Genomic DNA, 26,163 nt, shown 5'->3' with positions numbered 1-26,163 from the left:
GTTAGAATAGCTGTGCAGTAGGACGTTAAAATAGCTGTGCAGTAGGTCGTTAGAATAGCTGTGCAGTAGGTCGTTAGAATAGCTGTGCAGTAGGTCGTTAGAATAGCTGTGCAGTAGGTCGTTAGAATAGCTGTGCAGTAGGTCGTTTGAATAGCTGTGCAGTAAGTAGGTCGTTTGAATAGCTGTGCAGTAAGTGGTCGTTAGAATAGCTGTGCAGTAAGTGGTCGTTAGAATAGCTGTGCAGTAGGTCGTTTAGAATAGCTGTGCAGTAGGTCGTTTGAATAGCTGTGCAGTAAGTAGGTCGTTTGAATAGCTGTGCAGTAGGTCGTTAGAATAGCTGTGCAGTAAGGTCGTTTGAATAGCTGTGCAGTAGGTCGTTAGAATAGCTGTGCAGTAGGTCGTTTGAATAGCTGTGCAGTAAGTAGGTCGTTTGAATAGCTGTGCAGTAAGTAGGTCGTTTGAATAGCTGTGCAGTAAGTAGGTCGTTTGAATAGCTGTGCAGTAAGTAGGTCGTTTGAATAGCTGTGCAGTAAGTAGGTCGTTTGAATAGCTGTGCAGTAAGTGGGTCGTTTGAATAGCTGTGCAGTAAGTGGGTCGTTTGAATAGCTGTGCAGTAAGTAGGTCGTTTGAATAGCTGTGCAGTAAGTAGGTCGTTTGAATAGCTGTGCAGTAAGTAGGTCGTTTGAATAGCTGTGCAGTAAGTAGGTCGTTAGAATAGCTGTGCAGTAAGTAGGTCGTTAGAATAGCTGTGCAGTAAGTAGGTCGTTTGAATAGCTGTGCAGTAAGTGGGTCGTTTGAATAGCTGTGCAGTAAGTGGGTCGTTTGAATAGCTGTGCAGTAAGTAGGTCGTTAGAATAGCTGTGCAGTAAGTAGGTCGTTAGAATAGCTGTGCAGTAAGTAGGTCGTTAGAATAGCTGTGCAGTAAGTAGGTCGTTTGAATAGCTGTGCAGTAAGTAGGTCGTTTGAATAGCTGTGCAGTAAGTAGGTCGTTTGAATAGCTGTGCAGTAAGTAGGTCGTTTGAATAGCTGTGCAGTAAGTAGGTCGTTTGAATAGCTGTGCAGTAAGTAGGTCGTTAGAATAGCTGTGCAGTAGATCATGGAGTAGGCGCTTGACTGTGGCATGGAACTGTCTGTTTCAGTTTGTTTACTGAGATGAGCGCTGCGTGGGACGGCTGTCAGAAGTACTTCTACCGCTCGTGGGCCCGCAGAACAGCCATGATGACTGCCCTCCAGAGCGCTGCGAAGGTGAGAGACTGAAAGGAAATTACCAATTGCAATTGGGAAATGTTATTGTGTTTCTAAATGGGGTCTAAACCGTATAATTATGTGCCATTTATTATAGAATCTCCATGGTCTTAACGCTGTCTGGCGCAGCAAATATTAATAACTGTGTGCTGCAATTGGAAATTGTTGTCTGACGTTTTGAAGTGTTTGCTTGTTTACCAGGAACTGGGGATTGGGAACATTGATCGTTGCCGAGGCTTCTCCTCCCACCTGTTCAAGCTGCTGCTCAGACAAAGGCGACGCCTGGCCAAGCTCACAGAGCAGTGGGTCCACCTCAGGTGAACATTAACCTCTAACCTATGACCTTTAAGCTCAGAGCTTACCCTCTGGATAGAGTATCTCTGAATATAGCTGCATCTGACATGGCACTCTGTTCCCTACAACGCCTTATAATATTTAGGATACCGCCTGAGTATCTTAAACTGTAGTTGTCTTTCTCACACTCGTTTTGGCTTCTATCCTCTCTCAAACGCATACAGGAGGCTAACAGCCAGCGTGCAGGGCATCCAGGCTCACCTCCAGTCCCACAGTGAGGATGCGGGTGGCCTTCCCCCCCAGGCTTCCCTCCAAGGCTGGGTGATCAAGGCCCAGGGCCTGGCAGGGCAGTGTGCCACCCTCCTCCAGCAGCTATCCTGGGTGCTGCAGTGCTGCCCCGAGGGCCCCCAGCAGACGGAGGGGGTAGACGGGCAGAGGGAGCCCACCCTGAGGTGCCCGTCCCCCATGGCGGCTCAGAGGCAGCCTCCTGGGTGTCTGCTGAGGAGAGGCGACCCGGCCTGGAGCCAGCTGAGTCAGCGTGTGCTGGACATGTTGGGTCAAACCCAGATCCTGAAAGAGGAGCTGGATGCAGTGGCACTGCAGTCCACACAGGGGGCGCTGCACTCCTGGTAAGGCCTAGGAGCACAAGATAGCATTACACAGGAATACTGATAGCATTACACAGGAATACTGATGGCATTACACAGGAATACTGATGGCATTACACAGGAATACTGATGGCATTACACAGGAATACTGATGGCATTACACAGGAATACTGATGGCATTACACAGGAATACTGATGGCATTACACAGAAAAGAGAATTGAGCTTTTGTCTTCATTACGTTTCTTTTAAGATATCCTCTATATTGAAATCAGTAGTTCATTTTATCTTGTTAGATTTTTTAAATTAATTTAAAGATGCACTATGCACCGCCATTTCCTGGTTGCTAAAATTAGAATAGTTTGCCTAATTTCAGTTTGTGACAAAACAAGCAAGTATAGTGTAGAGAAACATTGTACCATCTAAATCGCTGTGAAATAAATTTTCTATAACCCAAAATATTGTACTTTCAGCTGTTTTAAGCTGGTGTACAAAACCGAAAGTAAAAGATGCAAAAAAGAAACCTAAGAACAGGAAGCATAGAAGTAGCGCTCATAGAACAGTTCTACCGCTTCTTTGACTTGCTTTCAATGAGAATGAAAGATCTATAACACACATTTCTATGTGAATTTGGTTAGGTCGTCCCAAAAGTTACATATTGCAGCTTTTAAGCATAGCCTTGCTGTTCATTCTCTATTCATTTTTTTTCACCTCCTCAGGAGCCACTTCTCTGTGTGTTGCTCTGGCTATGACCGGCTGGGTGCCGTGGCGGCACAGATGCCCATGGTGGAGCAGCTCTTCACCCCCAACGCCCCAGAGGGCACGGCTGACACCCAGCCTGGTCTGACCCGTGGCCTGCAGTACGTCAGGGGAGAGCTGGAGGCTAGCCTGACTGAGTTCACCACCTGGAAGACGCAGCTACTCTCCCTGGGCCACGGACACACAGGTGAGAACAGACAGACCATGCTTTATGAATCAGTCAAATGTATTTTATAAAGCCCTTTTTACATCAGCAGTTGTCACAAAATGCTTTAAAGCAGTGGTGGGAAAAGTAAATTGTCATACTCAAGTGGAAGTGAAAGTCACCCAGCAAAATACTACTTGAGTAAAAGTATTTGGTTTTAAATATACTTAAGTATCAAAAGTAAATGTAATTGCTAAAATATGTTATAAGTAAAAGTATAAATAATTTCTTATTCCTTATCAAGCCAACCAGACTGCACAATTCTCTTGTTTTTATTTATTTATGAATAGCCAGGGGCACACTCCAACACGCAGACAGAATTTACAAATAAAGCATTTGTGTTTAGAGAGTACGCCCTTCTCTCCCCTGTAACTATTCCCCAGGTCGTTGCTGTAAATGACAATATTCTCAGTAAACTTACCTGGTAAAATAAGTTTGTAAATTGGACCATTTTTCCTGTGCTGCTAAGTATTGAAAATGTAACCATTACTTTTGGGTGTCAGGGTATGGAGAAAAAAGTACTTTTTTAGGAATGTAGTGAAGTAAAAATTGTCAAAAATATAAATAGTAAAGTACATATATTCAAAAAAACGACTTAAGTAGTACTTTAAAGTATTTTTTACTTAAGTAATTTACACCACTTCTTTAAAGTAACCCGGCCTAGACCCCATCATAGAAAATGGTGTATTCCAATGGTATTACACTGTTACAATTCTATTATACTGCCATTACAATGGTATTACACTGTTACAATTCTATTATACTTCCATTCCAATGGTATTACACTGTTACAATTCTATTATACTGCCATTCCAATGGTATTACACTGTTACAATTCTATTATACTGCCATTCCAATGGTATTACACTGTTACAATTCTATTATACTTCCATTCCAATGGTATTACATTGTTATTACATTGGAAAATAATTTTGCCCTCTCTTTCTGCAGGTTACCAGCAAACATTCCACTCCGAGTTCTCTACTGAGCTGGAGAAGGCCATCAACACTGTGCTGGTTGCCGTGCAGACCCTGGTGAAGAGAAAGGATGGGGAGCAGCCGAGAGAACAGCAGACAGACACCAAGAGAGGTGAGGAGTCACCCCTGCTGTCTGCCTCCAATAACACACCTGGGTCCTATTCACTAGGCACCAAATGGAAGAAAACAGACTGAAACTGGGAGGGACTTTCTGAACTTGTCCATAAAGAAACGCTTGTTTAATGCCTTGTATGCTTGTGTGGTTATTGTTGGACAACTGTTGGAGAACTAGCTGTCAAAAAAAGCTATCCCAAGAATGCCAGAGTACGACTGGGCCAAGATGCGTTAACATGATCAATCCTAGTGTTCTGCGAGTCGCGACCATTGATGGAGAATGTCATTTTCTGTTGTATCTGCCAGTTCCAGAAGGTGAGGAGGAGGAGGAGGAGCCCCAGGAGGACCTGCTGAAGCCTGGTCACCTGAGCCGTCTGCTGGAGGAGGAGTTGGGAGCAGAGGTGGCGTCTCTCTCCCTGGGGGAGGTCAACGACATGCTGGAACAGCTACTGGAGAGACTCCGAGTCCACCGAGACTCCTGTCCACCACAGCAGCTCCAGGTACAGTAGTCGCACAGCGTGCACTGTAGCCTATACCACCCTCTAGTGGAGTGGAGATACACAACCACCACTGAAACGCCTTGCAACTCGACGATTTTGTCGGTAATGCCAAGGAGTTCATCATTTTTTTTCTCCTGAGTTCTTCTGAACGATGATGTCCTGCTGTTTCAGATTGCTTTATCATGATCTCATGATATTCAGAATATATCACCAGTGACCCTCTGTCTTCCTTCTTTGTCCTGCGTGTTGTGTTTAGGAGCTGAGTGAGGCGTGCAGGCTGCTGGTGCGTCTAGAACCCATGCTGGGGCTGTACTCAGAGCTGGCACGCTACTACCTGGCTGTGTCACTGGGAGCCCACAGGAGCACTGGGAAACTGCTCTCTGTCCTGGCTGGCATCTTCACTGAGTTAGCCCAGAAGGTACTGTATGCAACCCCTCTACTTGGATCTGTTTTCTAACGCGAGCACAAATGCATGTTGAAAAAAATGATAGTAGTGAAAAATCTTAGAACAGCCTGTAGTTTCAGTAGCTGTTTATTTCTACTGTTTGGGTAAGTCACCTAAGCTGCAATGGTGCTACTGTACAGCCACTGTTTTACTTTGCTGCTTTGTCTTATTGTCTTGTCCTGCAGGGCTTCTGCCTCCCCCAGGAGTTGGAGGGAGGGGATGGAGAGGGGGCCACAGAGTTCCACGACTACGAGGGTGGTGGCATCGGCGAGGGAGAGGGCACCAAAGACGTCAGCGACAAGATCGAGAACGAAGAACAGGTGATGCTTCCTACAAGAATTGCAATACAGTGCAGACACTAAGATCTATGTTATTTGAGTAGCATTGCTCATGAAGGGGTGAATCATAACTTCCACTTAAGTTGAATTTTCACTTGGTCTCCTACTGACATCAATGCATTACTAAGTAAAAATGTATATGGTTTTGCAAAAATTTTACGTTTTCTGTCGTAGGTGGAGGACACTTTCCAGGAAGGCCAGGAGAAGAAAGAGGAGGAACCTGACAAGAAGAACATTGACGAGGAGGATAACGCCATCGAGATGTCCGAGGACTTTGATGGCCAGATGCATGATGGAGACCAGCAAGAGCCAGGTGGGTGGACAGAACTCTTAACACACAGCCTCATCGGAGTCTGATCACGCTCCTGGGTTATGTTCATTAGGCACCAAATGGAAAAAAATAGACAAACAGGGAGGGACTACCTGGAATTTGTCCAATAAGAAACACTAATTTTCATTGTCTGTTGCAAAACATTTCAAACAGTTTTCCATTACATGCCCTAATGAACCCGACCCTGGTCTCGCATCTCAAAGCGCTCTTGGTTGTGCCTTTTCAGGTGAGGATGATGAGGAGTCTGACAAAGAGGAGGATGAAGATCTGGATAAGAAGATGGGCGACCTGGGCGAGGGCCAGACGGACACGCTGGATGAGAGGATGTGGGGTGATGATGAGGATGAGGAAGAGGAGGAGGGCAGTGACAAGGAGGAAGAGTCGGGCCAAGGAATGGACCAGGTACGGAGAGGAAGGATCAGATAAGAGAGTTCAAATGTCAGAAAGGGCTGTATCTGCTGCTTCTAGTAGGGCCATTTCACTAATTATGCTCTTTTGTGGTTTCTACAGGGGGAATCAGAGCTGGTAGCCAAGGATGATAACCTGGATGCAGCGGACCCCAATAAAGACAACAAGAACAAAGACGACAAAGACCAACAGTTGGACGAGGAGGAAAAGGAGAAGATCCACGAACAAGGGGACGAGGTAAGCTTTCACTGAAAATATATGCGTATATACTTTACTGAGCGTATCAATGTTGTGTCACACAGATTATCCCTGGCATTGCAAGGGGCTTTTTTCTGCACTTTACTCAACACATCTCAGGCTGTAGTTGGGTGTGTTTTAGCAGGAGTGATAGATAGTGTCTGATTTGAGTATCTGTATTCCAGCGGGAGTTTGATGAGAACGAGGTGGACCCGTATCATGGGAAGCAGGAGAAGAAGCCTGACCCGGAGGCCATGGACCTGCCTGATGAACTCAATCTGGACCAGGAGGAGGACCAGGCCGGGGACGAGGGAGAGGGAGACGGTGAGCCCTCGGGTCAATTGTATATCTGGGAGAGGAAACTTTTTTTGTCCTGTTATCTTGTCACTAAATAAAATAAACTATTAAAGAATAAGGGAGTAGAGGAACCGGTGGAGACACCAGAGAATCAGTGTGTGACAATTTAGTTTCTTTCTCCTCCAGAGGAAAACCCGTTCGACATTGACGAGAAGCCGATGGAGCTGGATGAGAAGGAGGGAGCGGAGAAAGAGGGAAAGGAGGAGGGTGGAGCAGAGGAGATGGCTGAGGATCAGACAGACAAACAAGGAGAGGAAGAAGGCCAGGAACCCAAGACTGAGGAGGAAGAGGGAGGAGGAGAACAAACAGAGGAGGAGGCAGAGGATGAGGAAGAGAAGGACAAAGGACAAGAGGCAGGGAAAGAGGAGGATGTGGTCATCCCTACAAACGAAGGCCAGAAACCAAAGGTAGTTTGACTTCTCTTCTCTTGCATCATAATGATGGTGTGGCCAGTGACACTTTGCTTCTTGAAAGTCCAATATCTTGAGAACTTGACTGCTGACATGCAAATAATTTGGGGTCTGTGTCAACAGTGTACTATTGAAAAAAATATATTTGAGTGGAGTTTCACTTTAAAGCTCAGACACACTGGTAGGATTGTCAAACATTTGCCTGCCGACGGTACCTAGCACCTCTGTTCAGAGTGTCGACAGTCTATCTTTTTTTGTGTTCATACAGCAAAGACCTTGGACATCGTCAGCCACTCAGCCTTGTTAAAATACTCCAAACCAGAAGGTGGCAGTAGCATTGTTTGACAATGCATATCCTTGCGTGTTGCTTATGGTCTAAATTTCAAGCTCTCTGCGCTGATGTTGTTATTTTGTGGAAACCCTTGTTGGTACTAGCCAGATGGCCACAGCTAGATGACTCCTTAGGAAGATGGGGAAAAAACTATTTCATTCACTCGCCATAATCCCATACTGTCAGTGCCAGCCCATAGCCAAATGTTTAGCTAGCTATCTAACGTTAGCATATTCGCTAGCTAAGTACACTGCACTAACTCTGCAGCTAACAGAGTGTTGCCTCCCTCACATGGGGTTTCGTGCTCTCTGATTGTCTCGAAGTCAAGTAGAACAGAATGCTTTGCTAATTGAGTGTTTAACGCCTTTTTTCTTCATTGCCCACAGGAGGAAGAGGAGGGTGAGGATGAGGAGCAGCCAGAATCGGCAGAGAGGAAGGAGCACAACACAGACGGTCAGACAGGAGAGGAGAACGTCCAGAGTGAGACCGCTGTGGAGCTGGCAGGGGACGCATCCGAGAGAGACCAAGCTAAAGAGGTAGAAACACACACCACACCCATTTACAGCTGATGTAAATGTGTTATTTGGCAGGCACACATTGACCCTCTTGTGTTGTCCAGGAGCATGGTAGTGGAGCGGCTGATGCCAGCCAGTCGGAGGGACACGACTCCAAACTCATGGCAAGGATGTCCTCTCAGAAAGCGAGCCAGAGCAAGACACAGGTATGTCTGGTCTACAAATCTCTACAGTGTGTTTTTGAGTTAATGTTTTCTAGTGAATCCGAAACATTTTAAAACGTGATCAAATTCTGTTTTAAGATGAGCTATATATTTCTACATTTGTTCTAATGCTGTCCTGGCTGTTCCAGAGCTTCAAAAGGAAGCCGGGGCAGGCTGACAACGAGCGTTCGACGGGCGACTACAACGAGCGAATCAACAAGCGTCTACGCACGGTGGAGAGCACTACGGAGAAGACGTTGGAGAACAAACCGACTCAAGCCCAACAGGAGTCAGACCTGTACGAGCATATCAAACAGGGAGAGACGGCCTACGACACACAGACATACGGTCAGGCACCAATCACACCACAGAGTAGATATGCCATACCAGTTCATCCCCCTAAGAAGATGATAGTCCAAGATAAGAAGCCTTTGCTTCTAAGCTCTTATAAGAGCCCTTTCACTGAGCCGCTTGTCTCTGCTGTTAACAGATGTTGCCAGTGCAGACCAGCAGAAACCAGACAGAGCCCCACAAGATGAGGACCAAGAGGACGACGACATTGCAATGGATACAGAGGAGCAGGAAGAGGACCTGCGGGCTGTTGAAGCCCAGGAGTTGAAGCCAGAACAGCTGGACTCGACCAGAGCGTCACAGAAAGGTGCTCTATCCATCTCCTCTCACTGTCTACACCTGTGTGTGTGTGTGGGTGCTTGTGTGTTTGCCTGTTGCTTGTGTGTCTTACTGTGTAATTTCCCCCATCAGGTCTGGACAGTGGAGAGCTGGAGGCTCTGAGGCTGCATGATGAAGACGAGGAGAGGCCAAAAGACACACAGGGTCACAATGACGAGGAGCCCCCAGAGAGGAGCACAGAGTCTACCATCCACACTGTCCCAGAGCTGCTAATGGACACACTGCAGGTACCAGAGATTTGCTTAGGGCTCTAGTACTAAAGAAAAAACCCTGTCAGAAAGCACTGGAGCACTCTGTATAAGATTAGCTGAATGTGTGTGTCTGTCCAGAACCCAGTCCGCGACCCAGAGGAGCTGAGGAGGGAGATGGAGCTGCAGCTGGAGGCCTGGATGAAACAGGCCCCTGGAGACCGGGAGGAGGTACCAACACTTTGGATGTTCTGCTAATACATAAATATTACCGGATACTATTTACCATGACCTACCTTCAGAAGTTCAGATCTCTGTGTGTTGCTCCTGCTAATATCATTCCCTATAGGAGAGTGCAGCGGCAGCCATGTGGCACCAGTACCAGACGTTGACCTCGGCCCTGTCCCAGCAGCTGTGTGAGCAGCTCCGCCTCATCCTAGAGCCCACGCAGGCGGCCAAGCTCAAGTGAGTACCTACCGCAACCCCTAGAAGATCATTCATGGAGCATGGCCACTGGTCAGCCATCAGACAAAACGCAGACCAGAGCAAGAACAGGCTTTTTTTTAACCTTTCCTATAAATTCATTTATTTTTCATTTGAAAGATCCTTTTTAATTTCACAACAAATATTAGCTCATCTCTTATTCTGTTTTCTCTCTGTGTCACAGAGGAGACTTCCGCACGGGAAAGCGTCTGAACATGCGGAAGGTGATCCCCTACATCGCCAGTCAGTTCCGTAAAGACAAGATCTGGCTGAGGAGAACCAAGCCCAGCAAGAGAGAGTATCAGATCTGTCTGGCCGTGGACGACTCCTCCAGCATGGTGGACAACCACTCAAAACAGGTAGGTCGCTTCACGGAGGGATGAGTGGAGACAACCTTGCAATCAGTGTTGCAGGAACTATGTATGAGTTCTAAACGGCACGCTATTCCCTTTAGAGTGCACTAGTTTAGACCGGGGCTCAAAGGTCTCTGGTCAAAGTAGTGCACTATATAGGGAATATGGTGCCACATGGGAAAAACACAATGTCTCACCTTTGTCTCCTGTGCCTCACAGCTGGCCTTTGAATCCCTGTCTGTGATCGTCAACGCTCTCACTCTCCTGGAGGTCGGGCAGGTGTCTGTGTGCAGGTTAGAGGAGCAGTCACTGAAAATACATTAATATGGATGTCCAGGTGTTTCTCTTCCCCTGACAGTGAGATAACAACATGATGTGTGGAATGTTTTGGTTGTCCCCCTCAGCTTTGGAGAGACAGTGCAGCTGCTCCACCCGTTCCAACAACAGTTCAACGATCAGTCAGGTGCTAGAATACTGAGGCTCTGTCAGTTCCAGCAGAAAAAGACCAGGATAGCCCAGGTGGGAATCCCTTTCCTTCTTCCTTCATTTTTACACACTCTTTTTTTAGTTTTGATGATTTAAACCACTTTCAGGCCTGTTCTTTACTCTGATATTGTTCAACAGATCTTCCCCCAAAATCCTCTTTGAGACAGATTGTTTTTCTTGTGAGACTGACTCCCACATTGTGCTCTAATATCCTTTAGTTCCTGGAGACCTCAGCCAACATGTTTGTAGCAGCCAGGCAGCACGGCCTTGGATCCATGAACACAGGTAGTCTACTGGGTTAAAGGTTTAGCATGATTACTATAAGTGAGAATGGCTTCCCCTAGATCCCACTATTCCTTACAGTAATGGGTTGAGACATATGCAAGAATGTCAGCTGATCACATTGTCCTCTGAGGCTTTGGGGTCCATGCCCTGGTAGTGTCTGATGTCAACAAACAAGCCCTGAGTGGAGCAGTGTGTTGGTAGGGAGCAGAGCCCCAGTACTGTTAGTCAAAGGCAGAGTATTGTTCCTGCTACAGTTCCCCTGGTGAAGCTAACATGTCCTCTATCGAGCCGCGCTGAGGATCACAGTGCAGAGCTGGTATCAGAGCTCTCACTGCTCTCCCTCTGCGGCCCAGAGGACTGGAACCTGTAAGCAGACACCCAGGGCCATTGTGGTGCCAGTGTAAACTGACCGCCTCCCCCTCGTCCTGTGCTCCCCCCCCCCCCCCAACAGAGACGGCCCAGCTGCTGCTCATCGTGTCGGACGGCAGGGGGCTCTTCCTGGAGGGGAAGGACAGGGTGACGGCTGCCGTGCAGGCGGCTCGCAGCGCCAACGTCTTTGTCATCTTCGTGGTGCTCGACAACCCCAACTCCAGGGTAAAGGACTTAGTTGGTTTAGATGGAATCCATGTTATGTAGCAAGGACTGTGGATAGTAAATGCAAGGTTTTACTGTAATTTACATGATACAGTCCAATAGAAGTTGCATGCGTTTATGTGAATGGTCAAATCACTGAGATATTCATATTGAAATATCCTGGAAATATTCCACGGTACTCCTTTTGACATTTCCTGTCATTTTTCTACAGGACTCCATTCTGGACATCAAGGTGCCCATCTTCAAAGGTCCAGGAGAGATGCCTGAGATCCGCTCCTACATGGAGGAGTTCCCCTTCCCCTTCTACGTGATCTTGAGGGACGTCAACGCCTTGCCAGAGACCCTGAGCGACGCACTGAGGCAGTGGTTTGAACTCGTCACGGCAACCGACCAGTAGGCCAATGAGAAGAAACCATCTTAGAGGGCAGCAACCAACCGCACAATGCCACTCTGCTGCTAGCCTCTCGACAACACAGACTCAATAACAGGACTCGCAAAGGAAGACGGACTTGCCACTGTATATGTGCCTTTTTTCTTATTTTTACTCTAATTTTAGTAGACTGTAGAGTTTGATAGCAACCTCCGCTGTTTAGTCCTTGTCATCAGGCCGGGGGGATTCTGGAAGTTCTTTCGTAATGTAATTAGCATTGCTTTATCTTGCACGTCTATAAAAAATGTTCGAAAACAAACAAAATGTGATTCCCTTCCGTGTGAACAAGATACCTCTTTCCCAGTGTACTATAACCCCCTTCATGTTGTATGGATGTTTTCAGTCTAACGTGCTCATCAAGACATTCTGCTTTCATGTAGACACATCAAATGACCATGTATAGAACTGACAGTGTTGTGATGTTAATGCACTGTTTGTAAAATAAAGAATAACAAGAGAAAAAAAAAAGCACCCCCTTAATTATATCATGGCAAAAGAAAAGCATGCTGATATGGGCTTGATCCATTTAAAAAGTAATCCCAAATTGTGCCTTAATTTATTTTCTGCAACTCACTTTACACTGTGCTTTAAAAAATGCATCCATTGTTTACTTGGAAATGATCATTCTGCCCAAAATAATGTGGTGTTATTATAAAGCTTCTCTCTCTCTTTCTATAAAGGTCAATGTTTTTGGAAAATGTGGTTCTTATGCACTTTGCAGCACAAGGACTGCTATTAACAATTTTGATAAACGCTCCAATTGGTTCCATTTCTCTGGTCTTAAGCTATGTTTAGACAGGCAGCCAAATTCTGATCTTTTGACCAATCAGATCAGCTCTGAAAAATATCTGATGTCAAAAGATGTGATGTGATTGGTCAAAATACCAATTTGGAAGTTGTGCTACCTGTCTAAATGCAGCCTAAGCGACGTCACAACTACATCTGTTTTGCACCTCAACTGTACTGTAGATAAGGTTCATTCACTGACACGTCATTAGAAAATACAATTGCTGTGACATTAGGAAAACAGTGGTTGATGATTGTGCATAGAAATGTTTATCGCCAAGGTGTTTTGTAATGTGGAAATAACTAAGCAAACTAATTATATTTCATGGTAGTTGTTCATACCACCTATCACATATGACATGATACATTGTATGAGGTTAGGGTTAATAAACTTTTTTAACTGTTTTGAGCACATGTTTTATAATGTATGGTAGTAGCCTACAGTATAATTATTTTATGGCCCCTAAAGAAATTTGGATTTTCAATAAGTACTCCACCCCACAAGAGGGCGACATTGATCTTGTTAATCATCGATGTTGAACCAAGACAGACCAGCCAAAGACAGTGGATCAGCTGTAGAGCTGCCTCTACAACCATGTTTGCTACTGTCCACAACATGGCTAGCTCAAGGTTACCCGTGGCAGCACTTACATTAAAACAAGTAATACAAATATATGTTGGTAACATGAACAGCTAACATTAAAGGTCATGAACAGTCAAAATCATGTTTTTCATGTAAAGGTCGTGTTCTGTTAAAATCATGTTTTTCATGAAATTGGATGATATTTGGATTAAATCCCAGATCAAAGAATGAAAAATGACTTTCTTTTACATAAAGTTTATTGGTCCCTGCTTGATGTCAAACACTTGGATACATCTGGATTATTAAGGCATCAACCTAACTGAATTTAATTCACCAATGGTAATGTGATATTCTCTTACCTAATTAAAATAAGTACTGTCTTGAAACCTGCATTGGAGAAGGCAATGTTGTGTTTGCAGAGGGGCATGGTTTATATATACTGAACAAAAATTTAAACGCAGCATGCAACAATTTCAAAGATTTTACTGACTTACAGTTCATAGAAGGAAATCAGTCAATTGAAATGAATTCATTAGGCCCTAATCTATGGATTTCACATGATCAAGGCCCAGCCAATCTGAATTAGTTTTTCCCCACAAAAGGGCTGTATTACGGACAGAAATACTCCTCAGCACCGCTCCTCAGACGATCCCGCAGGTCAAGAAGAGGTCCTGGGCTGGCGTGGTTACACGTGGTCTGCAGTTGTGAGGCTGGTTGGATGTACTGCCAAATTCTCTAAAATGATGTTGGAGGTGGCTTATGGTAGAGAAATGTACATTCAATTCTATGGCAACAGCTCTGTTGGACATTGCTGTAGTCAGCATGCCAATTGCACGCTACCTCAAAACTTGAGACATCTGTGGCATTGTGTTGTGTGACAAAACTGCACATTTTAGAGTGGCCTTTTATTGTCCCCGGCTCAAGGTGCACCTGTGTAATGATCATGCTGTTTAATCAGCTTCTTTATATGCTACACCTGCTACACCTGTCAGGATTATCTTAGCAAAGGAGAAATTCTCACTAACAGAGATGTAAACAAATTTGTGCAAAACATTTGAGAGAAATAAGCATTTTGTGCTGATGGAACATTTCATGAATCTTTTATTTCAGCTCATGAAAAATGGGACCAACACTTTACATGTTGCGTTTATATTTTTGTTCAGTAGGGCTAGCTAGATAGCTACTATACTGGTGCCAAATTTTGATTGTAGGGTGTTTGTCAGCAAATATAATTAAAAGTTTACACTATTCATCTATGGCAAAGATACTTATATGTTTCCCCTTTCATCTGTGTCTGGTGTTAGCTAGTCAACACATCCGTCAATGCGGCTGTGAACCACATCACAAGAGACATGCAAAGCGGGATAGAGACCAAAACATTGACATCATTGATGCAATTTCAATGTCGTTTGAGTTGCTTTGTGCATCACCAAGTTTGCTTGAGATTATTTTACTGCAACACTGCTCACTGCATCCAAGTTTCTTGACATAGGAGTTTCAAAGAGCTGTAAATCAATGCGAGTTCATTAATATAAACTCCGCGCCCACGCCTGTCTTTTCAAACTTCCTGGTAGCCATGAGAGAAAAAATATTTCTAGCATTTCTATCCCCCAAAATATTATGGGACATAGTTGTCACTCAAAAGGCTATTTTATGGGAATCAGAATGACTATTCGGGACCTTTAACATTTAAGCAGTGATCAGTGTTATTTCCTGATAGTTAATTTCTGCCAATAACAGCTAGTTCTCAGTTATCCCCTCGCCACTCAGACCCCTCCCAGAGTGTCCTAACAAAATTTGTGCTTGAGAAATAGTTTTTTGCTAAAAAGCTATTTTTGCCCATTTCAATGGAAATCTATTACAGTAAGGTACTTATTGTTTTCCTCAGCATATTGCTCTGTTGGGCCTGTACAGAAACATGATGTGGACCATAAGACAAGTGCCAGACGAAGGAGACCGAAAAGACTTAAGGTATTGGGCGAGTGACGAGTTCAAGAGAAATAAAAATGCCACAAATCAGGTGAGATATGGCAAAGACATTGCCTGAAATTGTGTTTCATATTTTATGTTGTATCCCTTTTCTAACCATTGTCTCTCCATATCCCTAGGACGCCGTCAGTGTCCATTATTAGGACACTGCTGGAGTGAGATACCTCAAATGGACTGTGTATGTGCAGCATGAAAGCCATAGGAATCAGGACCTTGTCACACTTACCCTGGAAGAAATCTTAGCCGTACCAGCTCCTCTACTTTCTTCTCACTGCTAGTGTCTGATACAGAATGTTGTTTGGCGTGAGCACAACCATATGAGATATGTCACGGGGAGTCCCTTATCAGTTTGGTTGCTATTAAAATGTCCATGTCTAACAGTGGTGACGCTTTCCCAGATCGCTGTATGATCATGCAGAATCATGTATGATATGCCATTTGCAATAATGTGAAATAACACCACCTGTAAGGATTTATTTATTGGTTATAACTAGTATTCCAGGGCTTATGTTGGTCGGCTCTCGTGTAGCTCTTTGCGTCTACCTCTTGAATACAAAACAGACGTGCCATTTTTGTAGTTTCTCTTTAGTTTTTTACAAAATACACTTGACATCATCTGACTTCATTAGACAGAATGTATGTTCATATCAGCAGAGACATCAATGTACAACGACCTCCCATGAACAGAACAAGTGTCACCTATGAGCACAGTAATACATTTACAGTAGTCTATTTGACGTTTCATCATGCCAACGTGGTCCTCCTAACAGTAACTCATTTTAGTGCTGAGGATAAACATTAGGGTGTTATGGAGTTTTTACCATCAAATAAATAGTGGGCTGGAGCAGAAGTGGATGAGATCTAAAGTTATGAAAGCACAACTTCTCTTCAGTTAAGACATTTTCAGTTTGGCTGTATTCTCGTGAGTTCTGTTGCCCTCGTAAGTCACATATGAAAGCTTGCAGTAGTTTATTCTACTGATATGTTAAGCATCCTGGCTAACTCAAAACTATTCCTGAAGCTGTCTGCTCTCGTTTTACTCTCTTATTGAATTTAGTTTTTTACAATGTCACTAAAAATGACCCACATTTTCCACAAACCCCCAGAATCATTCTCATAACAGGCTTTCGCATCGCAGGATAAAAAGCACTGGAGTACTGGCATGTTGAGGACAAGCTATCAATGTGCCAATATGTGTGGGTGTTCCAGTTCAATAATGGCACTGTGACAGATCCATTGTAACGAGCCGTACATTTACTGGGGGTTTTTACAAAGCACAACACACAGGAGCTGCCCAGGTGTATACAACAAAACACATGATTAACAAGACAACATTATACTGAATTGTCTGGCATGCCATAACATTTCTCCTTAATAAGTTACCATTACAAATTGATTATTTTCTACTGTTGCATGACATTATTAGATATAAGTATGAAATTCTGTAGAGAAGGTGCATGGTCAATGACAAATGTATGGCCAGTTTATGGTCAACATCTACTAGTGGGTCCACTAGATCCAGGTTGCCATCTGACCTGATGTTTTTTGCCGTTCTGAAGGTGTAACTCTAAACCACAGGTTGGTGGCACCTTAATTGGGGAGGATGGGCTTGTGGTAATGGAGTGGAATAAGTATACCATTCCATTCGCACTATTCTAGCTATTATTATGAGCCGTCCATCCTCCCCTCAGCAGCCTCCACTGCTTTAAACTCTGCAGTGGTATGTCTGCTTTAAACTCTGCAGTGATATGTCTGTGTTAGCTGTCGTCGTGCCTGTTAGTCCTGAGCATGCATAGCTCATCCTCCAGGTAGGCGATCCTCTCCAGTAGGGCAGCCCTGTCTGCCTGGGCCCTCTGGTCTGCCTGCCATCTGGCCTCCTGGATCTTCCTCTCATACCAGTGTTCCATCTGGGTCGACACCGCCTCAAAGAAGTACTGTGTCACCTCCAGGGCGTGCATGTTCTCCCTTTCCTGGGCAAATGAGCTCTCCCCTCCGCCTCTCTCCACGGCTCTTTCCTCAAACACCTCCAGAGTCTGAGTCCCCTCGGCCTGCCCCACCGTGGCCCCCTTGGCCTTAGTCCTGCCCTGGGAGTGCCTCTTGTGGTGCTTTCCCTTGTCCCTGCCCCGCTCCCGGTCTCTATCCCTTTCCCTGTCACGGTCCTTGTCCTGTCTGCTGCTGCAGTGGCGCTCTGTCGCTGGGGACAGACTGCTGGCCCGGTTGTTGTTGCCTCTGCTGCTCGATCCCAACTCCAGAAGCGCCACGTCCTGCAGTTCCTGATACGGCCTCCGGTGTTCAGTAGCACCCAGGAGGCGCTCCTTGGGTCGCACTACTTGGGGAGACTGTGACAGGAACTTGGCAATAGTTGGGGAGGAGATCTCCGCTTGCTTGGGATGTTTATCACTGTCTGGAAGATTTCCAAGAAGCAATTATTGAATGAATTAGAATTAAAAAGTCAACCTTAGAGCATGGCACACAAATAATTTATGATTATTCAAATTAGTTCCAGTGAGATTGCCAATCTTCAAATGCAATCTGATAGTTTGGGGTGATATTTTAATTAACCTGCCATAGGCAACAATTTTTCAATTTCTGTGAAAATGTTATATTTGGGCCACATTCAATCTTTATTTACTTTTTTTTTTAAAGGTATGACCTAAGAATAATAAACGTAATAAACTTAGATTACATAACGCTTACACAAGCCTGTATCTGCTTGAAATGAATTCCCACTCTTTGTGTATGTGTGTTCGTGCATGTGCATAAGCGTAGTAATTCAGAGCGCTGGCTATTTCCCAGAGTTCTGTTTGAACTGTACCTGGAGAGCTGTCCACCGGAACAGCAAAGCATTGGTTGGCTGAGGGGTCCTCTGTGGCGACGGTGTTGTGGTCTCCCTCGGTGACGTCAGTGATGTGGGGGGCCAGACACTGGGCGCTGTCCCCAGGCCCTCCAGCAGGCAGCACGGTGAGGCTCCCAGGGTCCACCTCACACAGGCCCTCAGACATGGACGAGGACCGGCGCAGCTTGGTGTTGCTGGGGTCTCCTGCGAAGCGCACCTCAATGTTCTGGAGCTTGGCCATGCACCAGTTCTTCAGCTCGTTCACCACTGATGCCTGCTTAAAGGGCAGGCCAAGACATGAAGGGGTTTAATGACAGGAAACATTAGCGTACAATAGTATTCATTGTAAGTGTAAATGCATTGTTGAAATGTCTGAGCTAAACCTCGAATGAAAAAGTGATATGGCATAGACCACCCTCTCCTGCTGTGTTGAGTGAGTTGACACTGCTGTTAGTATTACCTGTCTCTTTTCCCCCTCCTGTCTTTCCTGCATGGCTCTCTGGTTGATCCTGTGTTGGCACTCTGTCCTCTCCGCTGACACCCTCTCTACTGTCATCTTATCCAGAGCACGGATCTAGAACCACACAATCACAAACCAGAGTTAAATGCCTGAACCTGACAGAGCTGTCATGATTAATGCAAGACGCCGGTTGTGACAAAAGCTCAGAGCTGTTTTTGACTTTAGCAACATTACACTTAATTTCATTAATAGGCTATGCAAAATCAGCACAAATTATACATGCATGGATTTCCCGTCCCACATCCACCAGCACTGCTGTGACTTGAGAGACTGGTGTGGTGTAGGTAGTGTTCATTAGGCACCAAACGGTAGGGAATGGACTGAAACTGGGACTGATCTACCTGGACTGGTTCAATAAGAAATATTCCTTTTAGCTTTTTGGTGCAAAACATTTTACGTGGCCTTCCCTAATGAACACCACGCTGGTCTAGTCCGTACCTGATGTTTGTTCTTGCGGTCCAGCTGTCCCATCTTGTTGTTCATCAGGTCCTGCACCGTGTGGATCTCCGTCTTCATCTCCTCCTTGGTGGCCTCCAGCTGGTTCTCCAGCTTGTTGATCAGAGGCTCACAGCGACAGCCGTTGATAGGGGCCTGGGACACAGACAATAACCATGAGCACTGAGCCACTTGACAGTGGAGACTAACACAACGAAACATAAGTAATAAGAAGAGCCCATCTCCTGTTTTTGAAGCATGATGTAAACCCAGGGGCCAACTTTCACTGGGGACGGGTGAAAGTCCCCCCAGTTTTATAATTGGAATGTGATACAAAACAAGGCAACAGTGTGCATTAGGACTATGCAGGTGCCTCCGAGCAGTCGGGTTGGCTGTTTGGAGTGAGTAAACCGAGTAGTGAGTAGCAGAAAATAGTAGCAAAGCCTCTTACAAGGTTTCAACATTACAGAAAATATATGATAGTAGCTCCATTCACAGTGCCTTAAAGCTACATTAAAAGTGAATTTGGTAAGCGTAATAAATCATAGCATCACATGAAAATGTTCAAACAAAATAAGTCATTGTAGAGACAGTGAGCATGTATTTTTTCTATCTACCTGCATGACCTTGCCATCCTTGCCTCGGTACAGAGTGTACAGCTGATAGGCCTTGTAGTTGTGTGGGGGGAGTGGGGGCTGGGGGGAGGAGCCTCGCAGTTTGCCCCGCCTCGTCTCTCCATGTTTGTTCTCTCTACGACGGAGGGGTTCTGAGAGCGATGGCTGCAACGGCACGACAGCACAGCTCATCACATGTTCCACGTGTTTAATATTAATAACATTTCACCTGGGTAAGCATGTTTTGTTGTTAGAAGGTTACGGTAATAGCGGACATTCTCATGTGTTGTTGATAGAAAGTTACGGTAATAGTTGACCTTCTCGTGTTGTTGTTAGAAGGTTACGGTAATAGCGGACCTTCTCATGTGTTGTTGATAGAAAGTTACGGTAATAGTTGACCTTCTCGTGCTGTTGTTAGAAGGTTACGGTAATAGCTGAATTTCTCATGTGTTGTTGTTAGGTTACAGAAATAGCTGACCTTCTCATGTGTTGTTGTTGTTACAAGGTTACGGTAATAGCTAACCTTCTCTCTGAGCTCCCTGTCTGTGCTCTTGCTCGCCTCAATCACCTCATGTTTGCGGGCGACGCGGTCGCTGCTAGGGGTGTCGTCAGCAGCAGATGCGCTGTCCTGTGAGAAAGGACAGAAAATATGTCTTTCAGGTGAACATCTGAGCATCTATGCTATCGTATTCTGACACACACAGAGACAGTAGGAGTAAGATGAGGAGCTGTACTGTAACTGTACCTTCCTGGGCAGCATGTCATCCCTGGGAACAGACTGTGCTCGGCGATCAGCCTTCAGCTTGTCCCTCCTCTTCCTCACACTCCTGCCTCGGGTAAACCTCTGGACCTGAACATACAGAGGGAGAACAGGTTACGAACTAAAGGCCAGTGTATTATTTACTGAGGCTTCAAGTTTATTGATTGGTTAGCAGTCCTGAATTTAATTGACTTTAGCCTATATTTATTTGATTTTTTAAATTTTATTTCACCTTTATTTAACCAGGTAAGCCAGTTGAGAACAAGTTCTCATTTACAACTGCGACCTGGTCAAGATAAAGCAAAGCAGTGCGACAAAAACAGCAACACAGAGTTACACATAAACAAACGTACAGTCAATAACACAATAGAAAAAGCTATGTACAGTGTGTGCAAATGTTGAAGAGAAGGGAGGTAGGCAATAAATAGGCCATAGAGGCAAAATAATTACAATTTAGCATTAACACTGGAGTGATAGATGTGCAGATGATAATGTGCAAGTAGGGTGCAAAAGAGCAAGAGGGTAAGTAATATGGTTGGCGGTGTACAGGTACAGTGATCGGTAAGCTGCTCTGACAGCTGATGCTTAAAGTTAGAGAGGGAGATATAAGACTCCAGCTTCAGTGATTTTTACAATTCATTCCAGTCATTGGCAGCAGAGAACTGGAAGGAAAGGCAGCCAAAGGAAGTGTTGGCTTTGGGGATAACCAGTGAAATATACCTGCTGGAGCGTGTGCTACGGGTGGGTGTTGCTATGGTGACCAGTGATCTGAGATAAGGTGGGGCTTTATCTAGCAAATACTTATAGATGACCTGGAGCCAGTGGGTTTGGCGACAAATATGTAGTGATGGCCAGCCAACAAGAGCATACAGGTCGCAGTGGTGGGTAGTATATGGGGCTGTGGTGACAAAATGGATGGCACTGTGATAGACTACATCCAGTTTTCTGAGTAGAGTGTTGGGGGCTATTTTGTAAATTACATCGCCGAAGTCAAGGATCGGTAGAATAGTCAGTTTTACAACTTTCCTAGCTAATTACACTGGATCAAATTCAAATGATCAAATCAGTGATTGTTGAATCAGTAAGTAGTTAATTGATAAATCAGTGATGGTTGAATCAGTAAGTAGTTAATTGATAAATCAGTGATGGTTGAATCAGTAAGTAGTTAATTCAGTCCAAACACAGTTGGCAGCATGAGTGTTTCTATATAAATATATAGCGAGGTAAGGCAGGCGTGAGGTGGTGATAAACACTGCTTGGCTGCCCCTGCTTGTCAGACTAGGTGAACCTGTACTCACCTGAGGCGCTTTGGTCAGGAGAAGGGCTACGTCTGGGTTGTTGTGTTCTCTGGCCTGGTCCAGTGCAGTCTGGCCTGCCTGCACACACACAGACAAGAGGCCAATCAACACCTAGACTGTGTCCCAAATGGAACTCTTTTCCCTTTATAGTGCACTACTTTTGACTAGGGCTCTGGTCAAAAGTAGTGCACTATATAGAGCAGGGGTATTCAACTCTTTCCCTACGAGGCCTGGAGCTTGCTGGTTTTCTGTTCTACCTGATAATTAATTGCACACACCTGGTGTCACAGGTCTAAATAAGTCCCTGACTAGATGGGAACAATGAAAAAATGCAGTGGAACTGGCTTGGAGGTCCAGAGGTGAGTTTGAGGGATATAGAGAATAGGCTGTCATTTGGGACACAGACCTAGTTAGGGATGAATGATTCAACTGTATATGGCACTGAGTTGAGGACGAATATACTAATGTATTTCCAAGTAGCTATTTCAGTTGTCAGTATGCCAAAACGTTTCTTGAACAGTATACTATTACTCATCAAAGTCTGCGTGGCTTTAACTGAGTGAAAAACTACACCGCTGGCTTGAGAGCGGTGACATTAGTCGAGATGAAGAGGGCCTTTAGAAGTGCACGACTGCTCCAGAGCATAGTGAACACAGTAGGGCTGGGCCCCGGAGGCACTTTACTCACGTTGTTGCGGATGCTGCTGTCTGTTCCTGCCTCCAGCAGAAGCCGCACTGTCTTCTTATGATTCAGCGCAGCTGCAACATGCAGTGGTGTGTCCCCAGCCTTGCCCAGAGAAGAGAGAGAGAGAAGAGAGAGAGAGAGAGAAGAGAGAGAGAAGAGAGAGAGAAAGAGAGAGAGAAGAGAGAGAGACTTAACATACTGAATGTTCCGTTGGATTTGTACGCATCAACAAACAAATACAGAACAATGTTATACGGTAAGTCCCTGCTCTGTGCTATTAAAACCAAAATACAGCCATATATTTTCTATATCCAGTAGGTTTACTGCACAATGCTAAGACTAAGTTAGGATAAATCAAGGGAAGGACCTTTGACAAAGATATGATTCACATGACAATTATATTTTACATTAAATGAATAAAAGCTACTAAAGAAGTACATTCACATAGTAGTTGTACATGCATCACAATAGCATTTTACCAATAAATGATAGACATTTAAAAGACATTCTCAGAAAGCAGAGAGTGTCACAGCAGGGTCTCGAGCTGGATTCACAACCCCTTCAAATATCCCAAAAACAAGGTAAAGGCCTCTGTGTGAAAGTAGTGTCAGTCACATGGTCAGACTAACCTGGTTCTTCTCTGCCACGGAGCAGAAGGCTCCCAGGAGGATGCGGAGCATGGACACATGGTTGTAGCGGGCCGCTACATGCAGACACGTGTCACCTACCTGGAACACGATGAAGAGAGACCCCCACCACACACAGCTTGAGTTTCCATTCACAAAGTTGATGGGAAAGCAATCAAAGACAGGAGCGTTTTTAATGGCACAGGGAAGTGACTCGAGGACAAATGAATGGCACTGAGAGCTACTTCCTCTGTTCTTGTTGACTGAGAGCAGTTCACCCATGATGAGGGGAGATTAGGTTTGAAGTGCAGAGTAGAGCACACACGTACATAGTTTCATAATTAAGTGACTACTTAAGCATGCAAACTGCTCTGCGGTGGTAGTTAACTGTAGAAAGGCTTCTGTGTCAGCATGGATTTCCTACGCAGTGGTTCAGAGATACCATGGGAAGACTACTATGGAGTAACTAGCAACATTTTGTGCCACGGAATTAATCTTTCACACAAAATACAGCAGGTTACAAACGGCGCCCCATAGACTAGCCAACTATAGAGGAAGAGGACTTACATGGTTATTGCTGTCAGGCCTGGACCCACCCAGCAGTAGGACCTTGGAGCTCTGAGCGTGGCCATTCTGACAAGCAAGGTGGAGGGCTGTGTTCCCTGCCTACATGGACAGACAGACAGACAGACAGACATCATGGGTTGTGTTTAATAGTGAGATAACGTTTTGGAACATATTTCCATTTGCAGCTGTATTCACAGGAGGTTGATGGCCGGAATAGAACAAATGGAATGGCATCAAACACATGGTTTCCATGTGTTTGATGCCATTCCTGTTTCCATGTGTTTGATGCCATTCCTGTTTCCATGTGTTTGATGCCATTCCATTCACTCCATTATTATTTTATTTAACTAGGCAAGTCAGTTAAGAGCACATTTTTTATTTACAATGACAGCCTACCGGAGAACAGTGGGTTAACTGCTTTGTTCAGGGGCAGAACGACAGATTTTTACCTCGTCAGCTCGGGGATTCAATCCAGCAACCTGTACTGGCCCAACGCTCTAACCACTAGGCTACCTGGTGTGCCCTATTAAACACTAAAAGCTCTCCAGTCATATAATAGTCTGCTGTCACAGCACAGGACCTACTGGAACACTGCCTGTTTCATAACCAATAACATCTACAGTATTTGCAGTAGACTTACCTTGTTTTTTGCGTGAACGTTGGCTCCGGCCTTAACCAGCAGTTTGACAGACTGGCTAAAGCCATGCCACGAGACCTCATGCAGAGCAGTGTTACCGTCCTGCAATAACCAACACAATCAAGAGCTTTACACATCTACCACCTGACCTCTGGATTATCATACTAGACAACCCTATTATTGGTTTTCATTCAGTCAAAATAGCTGATATAGCAGGATAAGTAGGAGGTAGTGAGGTAATGTAAGAGGTTATGTGTCGAGGCCTACAGGGTCTGCTTTCCTTTAGAGGGTCAGTGTGGCTTTGCTTTCACTCTACCAGGTGTGGCAGCTGGAGAGTGGCTGTTTCCTTTGTAGCAATATACAGTCTTTCTATCCGCATGGACTTCCACAGGGCTGGCGTTGCACCCCAAATGGCACCCTATTCCCTTTTTAGTGCACTATTTTTAACCATGGCCCATAGGGAATAGGGTGCCATTTGGGACGCATCCTATTTCCTTCTCTGGGAATGAATGAGGGTTAAGCCAGTTACAGGCAGTGTTTTCTCTAGAGATTGTCAACTAGTATTAGTGCTGTCTGACAGTTTGTTGGGGTTTAAAATCCCTCTACGCCAATGAGTGAGTGCATTGGGGCTCTGCTTTCAGCCCTGTGTGAGCGCTGTTGTGTGTGTGTGTGATATGTACCTTGTCCTGTCTGTCCAGAGCACACCCTTCCTGGATGAGGGCAGAGATAACGTCACTGTTTCCCACCACGGCTGCCCGATGTAAGGCTGTCTGCTCACCCTGCATGCACACACACACACACACACACACACACACACACACACACACACACACACACACACACACACACACACACACACACACACACACACACACACACACACACACACACACACACACACACACACACACACACACAGCTCAGTTAGTGGGGTTCTTTTCCCATCCACACATCAACAATTAGTTCAGAGGTCAATGATGAATACAATATCAAAAGGCAGTAGTTAATCCCTTCTGACTTCAATATGACGGGTCAACGTTTTAGTAGGCTCTCTCACAATGAGTACATCATCCATCCAACAAAGTGTCAGGTTGTTATTAACACAAGGAATAACAATGATGTTACAACAATCATCCAACACTGCAGTATGACATCACATAAGCCTTCATACTATCACAGTACATACTACAGTGGGCATCCTCCATACAAAGCAGTGAACACAACCACAGAAGCAGCAGGCAAAAGCACTCAGTTCAGCCCAGCTCTCATTTATGTTCTACCATAAATGGAATTCCTGCAAACATAGAGAACCCTTCTCACAGCAGCTCAACAGAGTGATGTTTAGCAGGCCAGGTTTGACATATCATGAGAAGGGTGGAAGAGAGAAATCAAAAAGAAGCGCTGCTTCCTGTGACCGGAGGAGGATGTGGGGTTTAGTTTGGTCATTCCAAGCGAGATAACTAAGAGGCGTACTGAAGAGCTTTTCTCTAACCTCCTTCTTCACTCTCCCTGATCTCCCAGGCCCAGGCCCAGCAGCTTTCCTCCACTGCCGTCTCTCTCTCCCCTCCTCCTTCTCGGGGCCACTCACCCCATTGGTGGCTGGGGACACGCTGCGGCCCATTCGGGATCGGGAGCTCATTGACCAGATGGAGAGAATTTGGGAGCGCCAGAGGTTTGGGCCGTTATCTGTGGGACTGGGGAGGGCTAGGGGGGACGACCTCCACCCAGAGGGTGAGCCCCGTGGAGGGCTGCTGTATCCCTCAAGATGGCAGTCCAAATAATCCCACTCTAGGTCACTGGAGGTCATTACAATACTACTGTGACAGTCTTAGAGAAATAGAAAAGGTGTCCGCACGCAGGAGAAACCACACTGCAACCAAACAGACCAGCAACCAGACTCAGAACCTTCATACAATTGTGTAATTTGTGTGTTTAAAAGGTGACCTCGCACACATTTAAATGTCTAAGTTAAACATTCTGGAGTTTGTTTGCGTGATTGTATAAATATTACATGGTGTAATATGGGTGTGATGTTCATTTGGGA

General features: G+C 45.2%; 2 protein-coding genes across 10 annotated transcripts in view; one reads left to right on the top strand and one right to left on the bottom strand.

Annotated features, from left to right (window-relative positions):
• The window catches only part of LOC106571345 (midasin), a 79,622-nt gene extending 66,647 nt beyond the window's left edge, over nt 1–12,975 (top strand). For both annotated transcript variants that reach the window (XM_045695636.1, XM_014144290.2), the window contains exons 76-101: nt 1,140–1,245; nt 1,447–1,562; nt 1,764–2,168; nt 2,865–3,091; nt 4,061–4,198; nt 4,507–4,700; nt 4,957–5,118; nt 5,331–5,465; nt 5,658–5,796; nt 6,041–6,216; nt 6,325–6,459; nt 6,645–6,783; nt 6,943–7,223; nt 7,944–8,093; nt 8,177–8,278; nt 8,425–8,623; nt 8,766–8,933; nt 9,038–9,192; nt 9,295–9,384; nt 9,503–9,618; nt 9,821–9,995; nt 10,209–10,282; nt 10,394–10,508; nt 10,694–10,760; nt 11,212–11,354; nt 11,566–12,975. In XM_045695636.1, coding sequence (XP_045551592.1) covers nt 1,140–1,245; nt 1,447–1,562; nt 1,764–2,168; nt 2,865–3,091; nt 4,061–4,198; nt 4,507–4,700; nt 4,957–5,118; nt 5,331–5,465; nt 5,658–5,796; nt 6,041–6,216; nt 6,325–6,459; nt 6,645–6,783; nt 6,943–7,223; nt 7,944–8,093; nt 8,177–8,278; nt 8,425–8,623; nt 8,766–8,933; nt 9,038–9,192; nt 9,295–9,384; nt 9,503–9,618; nt 9,821–9,995; nt 10,209–10,282; nt 10,394–10,508; nt 10,694–10,760; nt 11,212–11,354; nt 11,566–11,751 — 4,093 coding nt within the window. In that variant the 3' untranslated portion in view covers nt 11,752–12,975. The remainder of the gene's footprint in view (nt 1–1,139; nt 1,246–1,446; nt 1,563–1,763; nt 2,169–2,864; nt 3,092–4,060; nt 4,199–4,506; nt 4,701–4,956; nt 5,119–5,330; nt 5,466–5,657; nt 5,797–6,040; nt 6,217–6,324; nt 6,460–6,644; nt 6,784–6,942; nt 7,224–7,943; nt 8,094–8,176; nt 8,279–8,424; nt 8,624–8,765; nt 8,934–9,037; nt 9,193–9,294; nt 9,385–9,502; nt 9,619–9,820; nt 9,996–10,208; nt 10,283–10,393; nt 10,509–10,693; nt 10,761–11,211; nt 11,355–11,565) is intronic.
• A 2,631-nt stretch (nt 12,976–15,606) lies between these two features.
• Nucleotides 15,607–26,163, bottom strand: part of LOC106571295 (ankyrin repeat domain-containing protein 6) — a 34,041-nt gene continuing 23,484 nt past the window's right edge. For 2 of the 8 annotated variants that reach the window (XM_014144200.2, XM_014144202.2), the window contains 13 exons: nt 24,800–24,898; nt 24,123–24,221; nt 23,483–23,581; nt 22,919–23,017; nt 22,293–22,391; nt 21,606–21,683; nt 20,293–20,397; nt 20,071–20,175; nt 19,551–19,712; nt 18,937–19,089; nt 18,439–18,552; nt 17,958–18,255; nt 15,607–17,546 (listed from right to left, as the gene is read on the bottom strand). In XM_014144200.2, coding sequence (XP_013999675.2) covers nt 16,900–17,546; nt 17,958–18,255; nt 18,439–18,552; nt 18,937–19,089; nt 19,551–19,712; nt 20,071–20,175; nt 20,293–20,397; nt 21,606–21,683; nt 22,293–22,391; nt 22,919–23,017; nt 23,483–23,581; nt 24,123–24,221; nt 24,800–24,898 — 2,157 coding nt within the window. In that variant the 3' untranslated portion in view covers nt 15,607–16,899. Of the gene's footprint in view, nt 17,547–17,957; nt 18,256–18,438; nt 18,553–18,936; nt 19,090–19,550; nt 19,713–20,070; nt 20,176–20,292; nt 20,398–21,605; nt 21,684–22,292; nt 22,392–22,918; nt 23,018–23,482; nt 23,582–24,122; nt 24,222–24,799; nt 24,899–25,611; nt 25,990–26,163 lie in introns of all 8 variants that reach the window. The other 6 variants (XM_014144195.2, XM_014144198.2, XM_014144199.2 and 3 more) reach the window with 6 other exon arrangements.

The sequence above is a fragment of the Salmo salar genome, chromosome ssa15, assembly GCF_905237065.1.
Source record: "Salmo salar chromosome ssa15, Ssal_v3.1, whole genome shotgun sequence".
In the NCBI taxonomy this organism is placed as follows: Eukaryota; Metazoa; Chordata; class Actinopteri; order Salmoniformes; family Salmonidae; genus Salmo; species Salmo salar.
Note: the sequence above shows the minus strand (reverse complement) of the source record. Positions and strands in the feature narration are given on the sequence as shown.